At 33.9% G+C, this 17,216-nt stretch overlaps 2 protein-coding genes across 3 annotated transcripts; one reads left to right on the top strand and one right to left on the bottom strand.

The window, feature by feature from the left end:
* The first annotated feature begins 5,940 nt into the window (after positions 1 to 5,940).
* Positions 5,941 to 15,920, top strand: LOC126690444 (phosphoinositide phosphatase SAC7-like). 2 transcript variants are annotated; one of them, XM_050385598.1, is made up of 21 exons: positions 5,941 to 6,147; positions 6,846 to 7,002; positions 7,477 to 7,554; positions 8,271 to 8,398; positions 8,484 to 8,575; positions 8,924 to 8,981; positions 9,227 to 9,283; positions 9,369 to 9,402; positions 9,533 to 9,613; positions 10,651 to 10,757; positions 11,838 to 11,924; positions 12,016 to 12,093; positions 12,186 to 12,256; positions 12,358 to 12,456; positions 12,888 to 12,987; positions 13,391 to 13,499; positions 13,646 to 13,718; positions 14,161 to 14,254; positions 14,792 to 14,887; positions 15,341 to 15,407; positions 15,635 to 15,920. In XM_050385598.1, exons 2-21 carry the CDS (start codon positions 6,855 to 6,857, stop codon positions 15,760 to 15,762), a joined length of 1,785 nt encoding a protein of 594 aa, XP_050241555.1. In that variant the 5' UTR covers positions 5,941 to 6,147; positions 6,846 to 6,854; the 3' UTR covers positions 15,763 to 15,920. The 2 variants fall into 2 exon arrangements, with proteins under 2 accessions (XP_050241555.1, XP_050241554.1); XM_050385597.1 differs by having other exon boundaries at positions 5,942 to 6,147; positions 6,837 to 7,002.
* A 489-nt stretch (positions 15,921 to 16,409) lies between these two features.
* Positions 16,410 to 17,216, bottom strand: LOC126690445 (dirigent protein 19-like). Its single transcript, XM_050385599.1, has one exon. The coding sequence runs from the start codon at positions 17,134 to 17,136 to the stop codon at positions 16,567 to 16,569; it is 570 nt and encodes a 189-aa protein (XP_050241556.1). The 5' UTR covers positions 17,137 to 17,216; the 3' UTR covers positions 16,410 to 16,566.

The following is a 17,216-nucleotide window of genomic DNA, read 5'->3' as shown; positions in this document are numbered from 1 at the left end:
GGGGGGGGGGGGGAGGGTGTTACTCAAATAAAATTTGTTGATCCTATGAAGTCGTATTTCTCACACCATGGCAAACAATTCAATTTGTGGATGGTTTCATTTGGATGAATAAGATCCCCGCCCGTGTGTTAATTGCAAGGAGCCAATGGGTGCTCATTTTTTAATTGAAAGTTGAGTCCCTTTTAAAATTACTAAATGGAGAAGCAAAAGGGCATTGCATACGACTAAATTGATACAATTTTTCCTAATGTGGCTCAGTGCATATTAGAGATAACTAAGAGGCAGTGGCAGCTGATATTGAGAGAGGCACTATTGCACTAGCGCTACAACAAAAGTAATGAGGTTACAACATGTACTGGTGGCTCTTCCATCTTTTTTCGCCTAAGAGAGGTTGGGGGATTCATATGCACCAACCATAAGAAAAATCAATGTTTTGCCTCTTCTATTTTGGACCTTAACAGTATTGACATTGGCTTATGCAAAATAGTGGAAACCCCCAAATTTGCCTAATGAGCCTGTAAAACACCAACATTGGCTTATGCACCCATTAGGCAAAATAAAATTTTACTATGGTGCTTCTCCGAATTTGGATGACATTATAGCTCAGGTAATTTAACATATTTTTCTTTGATCCCCAAGCTACCCTTCTTCTTCCTCAGATTTTCTATTTCACTTACATATCACTCCCCTCTTGTTGTTGTCAATTGGCCTAACATATCACTCTAACACACTCACCAAAACGTTTTTCCTTTGCCTTTTTTCAAAACCTTCAAACACAAACAAAATCATTTACCCAAAAACCATCTAATCACCCTCCCAACTTTTCTTTTGCTAATAATGGTTGGTTTTTAGCCGCCATTGAAGCCTTAATTAATGCTCAAATGGCTCTACAAGATTCAAATAGCATGTAATGTGAAGTGTCAGTATCTTTGTCATCTAACCTCTTTGTCGTCGGCTCCAAAATCATTCTCACCATGCTAACCAATGCCAATGCCCCAACCCCACAGTCCAACCACGTTCTCTCATTTCAGCTAGTTTCTACTCGTCTCTTTTTTCACTTTTATTTTCTTATTTTCTTTTGAATTTCTTGATTTTTTAATCATTTCCTCGTTCTTCATTTTATTTATAAACGTGTTCTTATATATTTGCATGTGTTCATCTACAAAACCGCCGGTTTGGTTGTCAATATATAACACTGTACTTAGATTCTTAGATCTTCCCCTCATTGTTTTTGATTTACTGAAGTTTAGGTCTCTTTATTTTTGTTGTACCGTTTTGTGGGGGAGAATGTAGAGATTGAGAGAGAATGAGATAAGTTGAGAGAAATAATAAAAAAATAATGAAGTTAATGAGATAGAGTAAAAAATAGAGAATTAGTAGATGTGAGTGTTTTGAAAAATGGTTAGATAAAATACAAAAAAGAAGGTTATAATTATAAAATAAAGAGAAATTTTTGGCCAAACCAATAAAAATGCACTAACATGCTTGTATTAGATAATGATAAAGAAAGTGCTTCCAATGATGGGACATGATAATTTTTGTTTTAAATTTTTTTTTTCCCAATAGTTTGTCTCTCATCTTAAGTGGATAAATAGTCCATTATTTTGCTTTCTAATTGTGAATCTAAGAATGTAGTAGCTATTTAATGTTCTTGTCATGCAATATTGTTAAGAACTTTATGAAGAATATGCTCCTCACATAAAAGGAAGCTACATTTATTCTCATTGATTACAACTTAGTACTTAGATTGGCAAAGAAACCTATGATCTATTATTGCTCTAAGCACATAAATACAAGACATTACTTTCTTAGTGAATGATTTACAAAATAAGGAGGTGCAGTTTAAGTTTTTGAAGTAATAAGATCAAATTGCTAATACTTTTACCAACTTACTCAACAATATTAGTTCCATAAATTAAAAGTTTGTATGAGCTTATTTTGTTTATTTGTAAAAATACAAATTTACTTAAAAATTTGTACATTCCATCTTAAGATGAAAAACAAGTTTAACCAAACATACATAATTTAAAAATAGTTTAGGTAAAATACATTGAATATATATGATTATAATAATATATAGCATGATTTGTGTATATAAATAATGAACCATGTATGAGAGTATCAGAGAATGCAAATGCCCATTATTAATGCAATAAAATTAAGTCATTCTTGGTATTCCTCCTAATTTCCTTTTATGTACTTATGTGTGCCTATAAATTCCAACACCCTTCCTTGAGAAGTCTCATATGAGACAATTTATCTCATACAGTTTTAATTTCTTTCTTCTTGTTTCCCATCACCATGAGTAACTCTAAAGACTCTTCATCCGACAAGCCCTTCTCCGATGACCAACAAGACCATCATGATAGGCCTCAAAATGCTAGTGATGACACCACCATGCAAGAGGCTGAAAATGTCACAGGGACTAATGTTGAGATTGAACGAGACTCATCTTCTGTTACACCTTTCATGGCTCAAGAAACTGGTGATCATGAGGGTGGTGATGCTGATGATATTGTTATAGAGCCCCAAGAAGGTTCTTCTAAGAAGCAAGGAGGCCATGGAGACGAGTTGGGTGCAATAGGTAGTGGTGTACACAAACCTAAGAGGAAGGTGGAGTTGGTGGATCCTCCAACACTACGCGATCCAGTTTGTATTGTATGTAGCAAGCAGTTTGGCTCCGTTTGGCTCCTGGAAGGCTGTATTTGGACACATGAGATCTCATCCTGGGCGTCATTGGAGGGGGGTGTTTCCTCCCCCAACTGGAATATGGGACCCTTTACGGGATATAGACCAAAAAGCAAGCGGGCCTAATATAGATCCTAACATAGGTCCTCAAGCTCAAGAAGAAATCGCTACGACTCTTCTTAATGTGGCTCAAGGTGTGTTACAGAGATTGAATGATAGTGACAAAAATGAGGGTGTAATTGCCATCAGTGAGGCTTCCTCTTCATCACTCGGGAGAGGACTGGGGATTGATTTGAACCAACTACAAGAGAAAAGTCCTAGTACTGCTCCTGTTTTGGATCTCAACAAGCCTGCAAAAGAGAAGGATGATGACAGTTCTTCAGACGATGGGAAATGAGAAGTGTTGTTTTGGATCTCAATATGCCTGCAGAGAAGAGATGAAGAAAATGGTTTAGAGCATGAGAAATAAGAAGTGTTATTATTATTATTATTTTAGTGCTTCTTTTAATTGAGTTTTTGGCGTGCTCACCTTGTTAAAATGGATCATGCACGCATAATGTTTATGTTGCTTGTTTGTTTTTTTTTTTTTTTTGCGTGTTTCTTTTAAGAAAAATTCTAGTGCCACATCCAATTACACAACTTTGCCCACAACTCCTCCATGTGGCGAGTTGTGGTTGGTGGAAGGGTAATGGTGGGTCCATAACTCGCCCACCAACCATAACTCGCCACACCCCTCCACCAACCACAACTCGCCACATGGGCGAGTTGTGGATAAAGTTGTGTAATTGGACGTGACACTAGAATTACTCTTCTTTTAATTGAGTTCTTGGTGTGTGCTCACTTTGTCAAAAGTGGACATGCATGCATATTTTTTATGTTGCATGAATTAAAATAAAATATTTATAGATTTTTTTTTTGGCATTCAACGTGGTCTATTTATTAAAATTTTAAAACAATGATGTTAAAAAATTACAAATTTTACTACATCAATGAATATTAAGGACAAAAACCGATAGCAGATATTAACAATACAAATTGATAACAAATATTAGCCATACAAATTGATGTGTTAAGTTAAACACAATACCAAAAAAACAAAAAAAAGTTAACAGGTGGTTGATATTGTACTAATTTCATTGTTACCATATCAATTTGTATATATCTTGTGATAAATTTAGTAGCAACTGAAGTACTTTCCTTATTAGAATAACACATAACATTATTGTTTATGGGTTGTAGTTCTCATTACAACCAATAAAAATATTATATTTGGTTGATTACCTTTTTTTTTTTATTTTTTTTTTTATCCTCTTTTTTGAAAAATTTATAATTTTTTATTAATTTAAAAATCAATAGTGATGTTTGATAGTTGACGAGGATTTCTATTTATTGCCTAACCTACCATAATTGGTTGTCACACAGACACAAATTTGAAAAAAATTTATATTTTATCTTAGTTTTAATAGTGGATCTTAATGATTTCGATGTGGTTTGTTTATTAAAACAATGATGTTGGCTATACAAACTTTACTATATAACAAATATTGATATAAATTGATAACAGATATTTGTGGCCAGTTCTCCTCGTTACAACCAATAGTAGTGATATATTTGATTGATTACAATTTTAATCAAATCACATATTTTCAATTTTTCATTAATTTTAGATAACAACGATGGTGTTTGATAGTCGAGGAGGATTAAAAGAAAAACTAATACTTGTCCAAGTTTTAGTTGTGGAGCCCATAATGCATTAAATTTGACCTACTTATTAAAATCAAGATCTTAAGGGCAATTACAAATTTTACTATATTAATATTCATTAACAATACTATTTTATAAAGAATATTGATCATAAAAACTGATGTGTAAAACCAAATAAGAAATTTATTTTTATCTGTGTTGATGTCAAATTAATTCTATGATTGTTATAATTTCAAGTTATAAATATAAGTAATCAAATATATAGTAATCAAATATATAGTAATTTTAGTATTTTTCTTAGTAGAAGAACACGTAGTTTAGTGTTTGTGGGCAGCGGTTCTCATTACAACTGATAGTAATGCTATTTGGTTGATTACCTATTACTCTTAGTTTTGGGAAAGTTATGAGTTTTCATTAATTTTAAAAATCAATGGTGTTGTTTAATAATCAACTAGGATTTTTATTTGTTAACTGCAAACCTTATAATGCATTTGACTTGGTTTGTAACCGCCACTATAGAAAACACCGCTATAGCTCAAATGAGTCTATAGTGGCATTTTTAGGAGCCATATAGGTCCAATTTTTTTGTAGTATGCTAAATCTATTACAAAGTTTATAACATTAATGATATAACGGTACAAATTGATAACGAATATTATATTTTCAAATTAATGTGTTATAAACACAAGATAAAAATAATTAATAAATTTATTCAATATGTGAATGCTTAGTTTTGGCATTTTGAGAACTACACCTAGCTTCTATATATCTTCAAGTAAAAAAAAAAAAAAAAAAGAGTTTCAATTAGTTCAATTGATAAAGTTTTTGATTGTTGAATAATAGATTAGGGGTTCAATACCCACAGCTATTTGTAAACCACAGCTTTGTCACATTCCATAATAATTTTACATTTTTGGCTAAGTAATTATGGAAAAGGAAATAATTAGGTGTAAGCCTTGTATGTTTAATTCCTAACCCAAATAATACTATATTTATTTGGTTTATAACTTGATTTTTCTCTTTCATGGCAAAGTTATCATTCTTCATTAATATTTTTAAAAGTCCAGGGTATTCTATTTTTAATTTTTAACATTAAAAGAACCACACATAATGAAGTTACCAATCTTGATTAATTTTAAAAATGAACTTACAACCAATAGGAATTAAATATATTTGGTAGACGATTTTTTTTTTTTATATATATATATTTTATGGCAAAGTTACCAATTTAATTTTTTTTTGACTACTTTTAAGTAATTAATAGCATGCAATTTCTGCCTTTGCCTTTCTGTATTTTCCTTTTTGGGCATAATAAGTGCCAGTACTATCCGAGCTGTCAAAGTTGAACAGGAGGTATTAAGATCCAACGGTCGAGATTCTTCAAAAAGACAATCTCCCATTGACTATGCATTGGGACCCACAAACCCCCATTAACGAATAAAAACATGCCACGTGTAACAAAACAGATTCTTCAGGTGCGAGCGAGAAGCAGTAAAATTCGTTGGGCTTGGGCTGGGCCCAGCACTACTTTAGCCTAAATTCGCGCTTGCTCTGATTGAAAAAATTACTAGCGAAATCCAATTTCCGCGAAAACTAAATCCTTTTTCCTTACATTCATTTTCCAAATCTCGATTTGGATCCAATCAAAATAACTTTCACTATCTCAGGCCACTAGATACGATGATCTCGACGACGTCGTAAGCTTAGCATCCTCCGGTGTTTCTCTCGATTCCAAGGACTCCCTTGGCCGTACAGGTTCACCCTTTTAACCTTAATTTTAATTCTCCATTATTTATACTATGAACATGTCTTAATACCTGCTTTACTTTTTTTTTTCTTTTTAAAAATTGTGTTCCCAATCTTGAAAATTCCTCTTCTATATAAACAAATTGAATACTCATATACCATTGTGGTTATTAAAAACTTTTTTTTTTTTTTTTCATTCTTCTGTTTTTAGTTTGATTGTTGCGTGAATTTTTCTGTTTTTTTTCCTTTTACGGAAAGTAGTTTAAGTTTTCACGTGCGATCTCCGATCGGTTTCGTTGTTCAGGTATCGTATCCAACACTCTCTGTTCTTCGTAATTAAGGCTTTGTTTGGCTGCTGATAATGTATTTTATCGGAATTGTATAAGATTTCTTGGCTGCCAAGCAGGAAATCAGAGATGAATTGAATTTGATTGTTAGTTATTAGGAGCTCCGAGAAAATTTGAATTTATTCAATTAGCAATTCATTTGAATTTTGTTATTGTTGTTTGTTAGTAAAGTTCAAACATTTCTTGGCTGCCAATCAGAAATCAGAGATGAAATTGAATTTGTTGAAATGAAATGAAAAAAAAAAAAAAAAAAAAACAGTTTCTATTGTGTAGGTGAGAGGAAATTTGAATTTATTTAATTGGCTATGCGATTGAATTTTTGTTGTTGTTGTTGTTGTTGTTGTTTGGAAGTGGATTTAGGTTTCAATAATGATGGAGAGGGCTGATTCTAGTAAAAAGCTATATTCGCGTCTGCGTCTATGGGAGTTTCCGGATCAGTATATTGTTGAGCCCACTGATGGCTCTTGTGGTTCCTCCTTGGTCATCAGTCGGAAGGACGGCTCAATGAGTCTGATTGGTGAGTTTATAATGATTGTTATTGATGTTCGAGTAATGTTAGGGACTCGATTATTTTTCACAACTTGTTTTGACAGCGAATTATGATTGGAGTTATCACTTTCACATGGCCTACTACTAACATTGCTTTTATTAGGAAGAAGTGTTGTTAGTAGTGGGCCCATGTGATGATTGAAGAGACCATTCTATGTTTAGTTTTAGTCACATGACATTTTTAACGAGTCATGAACTTGCGTAAATATACGCATGGATAGTCTTATAAATTACCATGTAGTGGGCTAGAGGAGATGGGTCTAAACAAATTTGGAGCTAAACTTTGTCCCTTTTATTATAGATGCCAACAGTTAGTGAAAAATTTTGTGCCTCTAGACTTATTGTTTGTATTTCTCAGTTTCTATTTCTGTTAGTTGTGCGTTGTTTAGAGTGTTAATGGTGAATATTTTAGTTGATGGGTCTTTCTTTGATCACCCTACAGATGAGCTTCCAGAATCCAGCTCTGTTCCTAAAGTTCGGCCAATTTTTGGTGTTGTTGGGATGCTAAAGCTCTTGGCAGGTAAAATATCTTTTCAAACGCTCAAAACATGTTCTTGTGTGTTTTAGGATAGAGAACCTTGACGTACTACTTTAAATTCATTTTTCCCTAATTAGTTAATTAGTTGCTTGCATAAGATTTTTGTCCCTTTTCAATTTAAGATATCGTACATTAACTATAGTGGCTTATAGAGCATTGGTGCCATTTGTTACAGCTTAATTTATAAATTAAGCCAGCTTATTTTCTTAGACAGCTTAAGTCAAACCCAGTTTGTTTTTATCTCACCAAAATGTGCTATACACTAAATGATGCTTGATGGCTATTTATGTTCTCAGTAGTTGTTTTCTGTTCATTGATTGTTAATTGATGTTGATATATGGTTTTATTTCATTTTTAATTCTTGAAAATGGTAGTTGGGTAGTAATTCATGGCTGGGAAGATTAATTGCATATTACAGTGTGCATAAATTTTTGGTAATAAGAGACGGATGAACCCAAAAAATGCATAAAGGCACATTGAAACATGATTCCTGAATGTTGGGGATATGACACATTTGATTGGCAGAATTGTGGTGCCATGTAAGACCAGTGGAGTAAATAGAACCTAAAACAGAGGAAGGAAAGATTAAATCAAATGTATATGCATCTAGTTTCTTATTCTAATATAATTATTGCACTGGAGTTGCAGCTTGTTTGATTATATTGATTTTTTAATATTCTTCTATGCTTTTATTTTAGGTTCGTATTTAATAGTTATAACCGAGCGTGAATGTGTTGGATCTTACTTGGGGCATCCTATCTTTAAAGTTTCATCCCTGAAGATTTTTCCCTGTAATCATTCTCTTGAAAATTCCCCTGCAGAGCAGGTAAGTTATTGCCTTAACGTTTATTTGTCTTATATGGATGGAATTTGATTTCAATTCTGTAATTGTTATATGAACTTCCTCGCAGAAAAAGATGGAGACTGAGTTTTCTGGGCTGCTAAATATTGCAGAGAAGACTTCTGGTCTGTACTTCTCATACGAAACCAATTTAACACTGAGGTCAGCATTTTTTTCCACTTTCGTGGCATTTGTCCATTCTTAATTGTGTCTGGGAAACAAACAAATGTTCTTACCTAAAGTGGATCGGCAACAAAGAGCTGGCCCCCCTCCCCTTCCAAAAAAGAAAGTATTTTAATACTTCTTTATTTGGCCTTTGCACATAAGGTCAATTCTTAGATTTATTCACGCTTAAACCAAATCAAGATGTAATTATCTAGAAGGGGATTAATCTTACAACACAGACTATTGTACTTGTAACTGACGGAGACACTAAATTTTATTTATGTTCACATCTGATGCAAATGATGGCCTTCACACAAAATATGATATTTTTTGGGGGTGCTGCAGTGCACAGCGATTAAATGATCTGGGTGATGAGTCAAAATTGCTTCCTCTTTGGAGACAAGTAAGCCTTGATCTTAGAAGTAGTTGCTTTTCTTTTGTTTTTTGATTTTTTCTTTAAGATATTAGTATATGCTGGGTCTGAAGTGAGAAGGTAGATTTCTTATGTAGGTTCTGCCTACAATTTTGTCTGAATGATGATTTTCAATCTCTGTCATCATTCTGTTCAAGCTTCATTGCTGTTTCTTTGTAATTTTAGATTTCCAGTAAATGGGGATTTTGCTAATGTCACTAATTTTTTTGCTACAGGCAGAACCTCGATTTCTATGGAACAACTATATGTTGGAAGTGCTCATAGATAACAAGGTCAGGTTGATGCCAAAGTTGTTGTCAGTCCTTTTACATGTATACTTTACTAACTGCTAACATCTATATGGTTCCCTATGCACAGCTTGATCCGTACATACTACCTGTTGTCCAAGGGAATATCCTTATCTCATTGTTGGATTCAGTTTTTTGATTGTGTCACATGAGAGTGTATATTTATAGTTTAGTGGCTTATATAAATGCTAGTTGATTCTTTTTATTTCAAGTTTTTCCTTAACTGTTCATCAAGCTTTAATAACTTTCAAGCAGCCATTGGGAAAGATGTTATTGATGTTACTCTGGTTGCGAGGAGATGTACAAGGAGAAATGGTATTCAAAGCCTGTATTACCTTTTTATTTTGTTAATATGTATCTCGGTCTGTTCATTTATGGTTATCATTACTGTTTTCACAAAGACTAGTTCAGTACTATATTCTATACAGAAGAACTCCAGGAAATTAGTAATTCCTACTGATTTAATAAGTTTATCTGCATGAATTATTAATTTTTTCACCATTATACCAATACTATTCACTTGCAGCAACTAACTTTTTGATAAGTAATTAGTTTTATTAGAAAACACTAGGATGCACCCTGGTTTACTCCCCAGGGTTGGGTCCAAAGGGCTTCTGCCCTGGTGAGGTTCCACCTCTCACACCCTTCAAGGTTCCTTGCATTCCTTTCCCTTGTGATGCACCATTTGCTGCAACTAACTGATAGAGAATCATATTAATTCTAATAGGAACTGGGATAAAATATATGTGAGGGTCTGATAGGGTCTAATATACATCAAGAGGTTTTGATTGTTGGATCATTTGTAAAGCTTTAATTTTAATATCATTTGTAATTTACTTATCCAAAAATAGGTCATTTCTAAATCAATGCCAATCTAGCAATTGTATCAGTAACTAACCATTTTTGACAAGAGAGGGGCATGTTTAATGCATTTTACAATTTTGTATCCATGCACTTAATTTGACACTGAACATTTTGAAGAACATTACATGGGCAATGACCAAATTTCCATCATAATAGAAACTATAAAAAGATCCATCACAAACAATTTGTGAGACAGATGCTTCCAATCTTGACATATGCTTTGATGCCATATGAAATGATCTACTATCCAAAGAGGTCTCTAATGAGAAAAATTTACGTGCTGAGTGCCAACAACTTAACACATGCTTGCTGACTGATAGCATGATTAAAAAGTGACCACGTGCTAATGAAGTTTCAGGAGCACCTAGCCATATTCTCATCAATGCACAGTAAAATGCATTATACCGTTTCCTCTTTCAAAGTGGCATTAAGTATTGGCCTTATATCCTCTTGCTAGTATAATAAATAATAGTTGCATTCCTTACAAGGCACTCGGATGTGGAGAAGAGGAGCTGATTCCGATGGGTATGTTGCTAATTTTGTGGAATCCGAGCAAATTATGCAATTTAATGGATTTACAGCATCATTTGTTCAGGTAATGTTTTATATACTTTTTAGTTATTTTTTGTTTACACAAATATCATTACAAATATACAGTCCAAAATCCTAAATGCTAAACATCAAGGGTAAATGATACTTGACAAAAGCACTGTGGATATCATATTTTGTGAATGTTAGAGTGGATCTTGTGGCATAGTATGGTAGGCAGTATAATTATTATTTTCTAAAATCATTATATTAGATAGTACAGAACAAAATTTTTAAGACCATAAAAAAGAAGTAACACATTCAAGATGTACATTTGACAATCAATGTGAAAAAGATATTAGTAATTTGCCAATAAATTGAGGGATGCTGCATTCTCGATATGTATTAAGAACTGAATCCCTCCAAAATTACCAGTTACTGTCTTTACAAGCAGTTGGTTGAATTTGTTTCCTTTTAACATTGTCTTGGTGATCTCTACAAGGTTTTGAAAAACATTTAGTTTCTTCACTTTCAGATTGTGAAAGAAGCAGAGTGAAAAGAGATGCTTGAATTTGTTTCCCCGCTTTCAAATGTAATAGCTTATGTGCTTTTGGAATAAGCATTGAACCCTGACTATTTCCCAGTGGAATGAAAATGCTTAGATAATGTAAATTTAAGCTGATTTGAAGTTAACACTCATCACGAGATATTGTGATTACCCCCTTCCTTGATATGAAATGATCACCTTTTAAAATTTCTCCTATGACACATTATTGCCACTGTAGTGGATGGCATGAGTTTGGACCATGAAAATAAGGATATCTTTACTTAAAGGTGCTCAGAATAGAGCTGGAACTCACCCAAATTTTTGTCTGGTTCTTGTGACCATGAGAGTAAACTCTAGTCCTCTCAGATTTTTGGAGAAAGAGGGCTTTATGTCATTTAGTGGTTTATAATGAACATCAACGTTTAAACAGCCAAAATCAAGGTGTGTGGGAATGCTTACCATTAATCTGATAGAATGAATATTTAGGATATCTTTTTATAAGTAAATGGTTGAAAGTATTTTAGCAGAATCGGTAGTGTATTATGCTTGCTTGTTATCTGAGTTGTCTAGTCTTATATGCCCTTATATTGCCTTTAACAGGTTCGGGGGTCAATTCCATTGCTTTGGGAGCAAATTGTAGATTTGACATATAAGCCGAAGTTTCAAATTGTTAAACTTGAGGAAGCTGTGAGTGTTGTATTATTTGTTCATTTATGGCATTGTTAGATTGCAAATGAATGCTTTCTACTTGTTTTTGACTATGCTGTACTGTATACAGCCTCAAGTAGTTGAGCGACATTTTCTGGATTTAAGAAAAAAATATGGGGCTGTTTTTGCTGTTGATCTTGTCAACAAGGTACAAAAATTTCCCCATTTGTAAATTTGTGTATGTGTAGGGGTGTAACTATTTAAGCTATTTATTCTTATGCTACCTTTGTCACTTTTCAGCATGGAGGTGAAGGACGCTTAAGTGAAAAATATGCAGGTGCAATGCAGCATGTTGTTAGTGATGATGTAAGGTAAAAATTCTTGATACTAACATTAGAAAAATATAAAACTGTGTATTTGATGTATATATTATTTTGTTTGATCTCATGCTGAGACCTACTCAACATTGTAGATATCTGCACTTCGATTTTCATCATATTTGCGGGCATGTTCATTTTGAGCGCCTCTCAATCCTTTATGAGCAAATTTCAGATTTCATTGAGAGAAACGGGTATGGTTTCCTTCCCATGGTAATATATACATAACTTTGTCTTTTTAGATCTATACATTTATGTTGCTTCATGGCAGAGCTATGAGGCATTTGGTTCAATTATAAGGACTCATAAACTGGAGTGTCCTTGTTATGTAAAATGTGTAGTTGACATACTGATGTTAACATTAATCATTTGTGCTTTGTTATCTTCCTTTTTGTGTGTTTTTAGAGTTGCAATGACTAAAAACACTACAGCACAATAACAATTGACATGTCATGCTTTCACGGGTTGTTTTTTTGAGATATGCTTTTTCAGTTATCTACTAGATTCTCTCATGAAAATACGTGAAGAAGAAGCATTTTCCATGACTCAGTTTATGTGCCCAACACGTGGTCCAAATAAGTGTGTAATTAATTTCCTGAGTTGCTTGCTTGTTTTCAATTTTAAGGTACCTTTTGTTGAATGAAAAGGGTGAGAAAATGAAGGAGCAACTTGGAGTTGTGCGGACAAATTGTATTGATTGCTTAGACCGTACGAATGTTACCCAGGTAGGTTAACATCAATCACATAGAAAACAGCTTAACAGCTCATACAATTATGCCTCTGCTGAAATTTGCATATGTAGACTATGACTTCTGTTTACTGCAAAGGGAGATCTAAGAAATTAGTAATTAAAACTCTAATCTTTATCCCAGAATAATGTTCTTGAAATTTAGGAAAAAAATTTGTAGGTCATCATCAGTGTATTGTGTCTTTTTCTACTTTAAGTTTTTCAAATTGCAGGTGAGGCATGCACTTCCCTTATCCTTGGGTTTTTCTAGTTGTCATTCTACTGCTTATCTTTCAAGTTTTGAATATGACGGAAAAAAAAACTATCCTGTGGTTTTCTTTGTTAACCATTAATTTTCTAATTAATTATACAAGAGTAAATGTTCTAAGATATGGTTGCAGAGCATGATAGGCCGGAAAATGTTGGAGTTCCAACTTAGAAGGCTTGGTGTTTTTGGTGCTGAAGAAACTATCAGCTCACATCCAAAGTTTGATGATAGCTTTAAAGTCTGTGAGTACTTTAATTTTTCTTTCGCATAGTATGATGTTCGCTATCGTATTACTTGTGGTTATTTTCTACTTTCCTAATCATATTTTCCATGGTTCTCCTACTATGTGAAGTCTGGATTTTACTTATACCTGTTTTTGTATCTTCAGTGTGGGCTAATCATGGGGATGACATAAGCCTTCAATATTCTGGCACTGGTGCTTTGAAAGGAGATTTTGTCAGGTACTTTTCCATGGATCTACTCTAAAACTTTTTTTTACATTCATGTCTATGTGCTCTTCCATTGTTGGTTTATTGAAGCTCATGGATGAAAAAGTCTTTCTAGTATTTTCTGACTGGAAGGTGGATAAATTTTGATTTTATAAGTTGAATATGAGTTTATCTGCAAATGTGTATGAAATGGCAAGCCTTTAATTGCTGTATTTCATTTGAATGGAGCATTTTGATGTAAGTATTTCTTCTTTTATGTTTTGCACCTTTGCAATATTTCATACTTTTGGTTGAATAATTTCCTTGGATACATCATTCTGACTAAAACCACATGCCCTACTGTCATCATAAAGATGATGATATCTATATGAATACAAGGATAATGGCACTAATGTATAGCGTGGAACTTTTTTTCCCCTGTACAATAAATTGGTTCTGTTTGGTTGGATTATAGATATGGCCAGCGGACAATCCAAGGGATCCTTAAGGATGGATGGAATGCCCTTGCACGCTATTATTTGAATAACTTTTGTGATGGAACAAAACAGGTTAGTATGTTTCTTTCTTCGTTCAAATTATAGATACTCAAATGGAGTTTTAGAAATTGTAGGCTATCATCAAACTTTTTATGTTTGTTATCAATATGTATCCACTTCTTTCTGAACAACCACCCCCCCCCCCCCCCCCCCCCCCCCAAACACACACACAAAAAAAACCCCTGGCAACAAACAAAATAACTTGACCCCAGAAATTTGGTGGTCTGTTGCTATCTTTTGCATTGAGACTTTGTTGAACACTTGAACTATGTGCTGATCGGTTGAATGATTTTCATTTCTTATAGCATGCTTTGTTTCTATGTGCATTTACATAATTCGATATGTAAGAGTTGAAGCGGTTATTTGCTTTGTTTTGTGCAGTCCTTTTCATTTGATAATTTTCCTTGTAATTCTTGCAAGATCTCATTTTTTGTCAAGCTATGTATGGTCACATTGTACATCCTTTATGTGAAGAGATTGTGATTTCTTTCTGCAACATTATCAGAAACTAAACTGACTTTCTGTTCTCTTGTTTTTGAACATCTGAAGGACGCAATTGATCTCCTTCAAGGGCATTATATTGTTTCTGTCGGCCGAGATATGACTACCCCATCTCAAAAAGGAGGAGGCCTTGAGGCTGTAGCTGTGAGTACAAGCCAAATGCCAATAATTTTTTTTTAAGGCCACAAATTTTAGTACATTTTTAGTAAAGCTTGCTTATACACTTGGATGTGCATCTCATTTCATTCTCCACCGAGTCTAAATACATCAGTTCTTGAATTTGTAGTTTTTGTGGAGGATGTTTCCAACTAGTTTTCTCAACAAAAATAAAATATCTACCTAATTTATTTCAAAATATTTATTTTCTTGTAACTATTCCTTTGACTGCATCCTTTCTGTTCTTTATTTCACATTGGGATGTATACTCGATTTCGTTGTTGCTCATTTTGAAACAGTTCTTAGGACTTTAGTGGATGCGGAGATTTATCCAACTGGTTTCCTCAACAACAATTTTATATTTTTGTTATCGATTTCTAGATATTTCTTGTAATTATCTTCATATCTCAAACTCTAACCTGGGATTATTTCTTTTTGCAGTCCTTTCCACTGGCTTTATCACTGGTTTTGACTGGGTTCTTTTTCGCAACTATGTCATTGAGGCAAGGTCAGTGGAGTATTGCTTGTTTAACAAGAAGAAATAATAGCTAACTTCAGAATAAACAGATGCATTAATTTAAAGTATTTTTCTTTGCTATTGTTCACTTGAGGGGCCTTGTAAAGAACCATATAGAGCATCCTTTGTTGGAGTTGCAAGTCTAAAAGACATTATTTTTGCTAACGTGGGAAAATTTTGTTTTTTGGATGATGATGTTTCATTTTTCTTTTCCACAGGTCAATACGATCTTCGGCACTTTTTCTTTTCGTTTATGTGGGCAGGCTTGAGTGTAGCTTTAGCGGCATTTGTGAGGGCCAATGGCAGGATTTTCTGCAACCGTCCTCGTCTGCACAAGCCTCGTTGATTCTGGGTCTGACTGATTCCAATTTTGTGTGAAATTTTAATCTTTCTGCTAACTAATATTTATTCATTCACACGATTTTGTAGTTAAGTGTAGCTACGAATTCCTGGTTGGTTATATCTGTAAGTTTTTGGGATATAATTTAAGCAATTGTTGTATTCTATTTGTCTTCTTGTCATTATTATTCTTTTATTTGTATAATTGATTTTCCTTGTGGACATCGTTGTTGCTAATTTTGTTAGTGAAAGATGAAAGCTCCCATGCTTGTAATGTGTTCAGTAAAAGTTGATAGTTTGAGTTACTACATTATTGTATTATTAAATTATTATTATTTTTTCCTGGATTTGAAAATGAAAGATGCCCTCAAATTCCCATTTATAATGGAAAAGAAAAGCTTAATAATAATAATAATGGAAATGAAAAGCATTAAGATTATCTTCTTTCTTTCTCGTAAGATAAACGAGGGGAAGTGTTTAATATGTTGGGTAGGTTGGTCGAAGTGGGATAGCATCGTGATTGATTGTTTTTCCTTTTTCTGGGCAAACTGATTGATTGTTTTTCATTTTGTACATTTTCTAACTCTGATGAAATCATTTGGTAATTTATGAGGAAAAGAAAATAAATTAAAAATGAAAAGATAAAACAAAACATCACATGAAAGGTGAAATATCACGTTTAAAAGAAAATTGAGCTTTGTTCACATTATTGGAGAAAATGACATTTTCACAACAGAAGCTAATGAAAATCTGGAACAGTGAAACAATAAGTGACTAGTGGCAACATCTTTCACATAGGCGGGCAAGTTCTTTATGATGAAGTGTGAGTAGCATATGGAGGCCAGTACAGGTGAAACTCGATCTTGTAGGTGACGGTTAAGCCCTTGAGGTTGACCGGAGATGATGTAACATAACCTTGCACAAACAAGAAATCACCAGTGCCTCCCACAACTGGATGATCAGAGGGCTTTATGTTATGTGTGCCTCCAACAATTGAAACTGAACCTGAGTGGTTCTTCAAACGTAAAGTGATCTTAGCAATGGAGATGCTCCTAAGTCCATCCAGGCCAGAAGTAATGGAAGTTCCCTCTGCAATTCCAACCAGTTTCGAAGTTCGGTTGGCTGTGACAGTCATTGGATCCTGGAAAGCAAATAAGGTTCCAAAAGGCGTTGTGGTTTGACTAACGCCTGGTCCTGCCACACCTTTCACTATGATGTACCCAGTTCTGTTTATTGTTTCATGTTGAAACAGAGAAAAGTGGAGGGATTTGAGCCCCTGGTGGTGGTGGTGGTGGTGGTGGTGGGAGCTGGAGGTGGCCTTAAATGAAAGGAGAGCAAATAGTAGAACAGTAAGGACTCTGTTTTGCAAAGAGAGAGCCATGGTAATATCTTTTATCTGAGTTTACTAGTGTAGGGACTAGGGAGGACCAGAACACAAGGACAAGAAGCTGTTTCATATGC

The sequence above is a fragment of the Quercus robur genome, chromosome 6 (genome assembly GCF_932294415.1).
Source record: "Quercus robur chromosome 6, dhQueRobu3.1, whole genome shotgun sequence".
NCBI lineage: Eukaryota > Viridiplantae > Streptophyta > Magnoliopsida > Fagales > Fagaceae > Quercus > Quercus robur.
The sequence above is the reverse complement of the archived record's forward strand: the minus strand, read 5'-3'. Positions and strand labels throughout refer to the sequence as shown.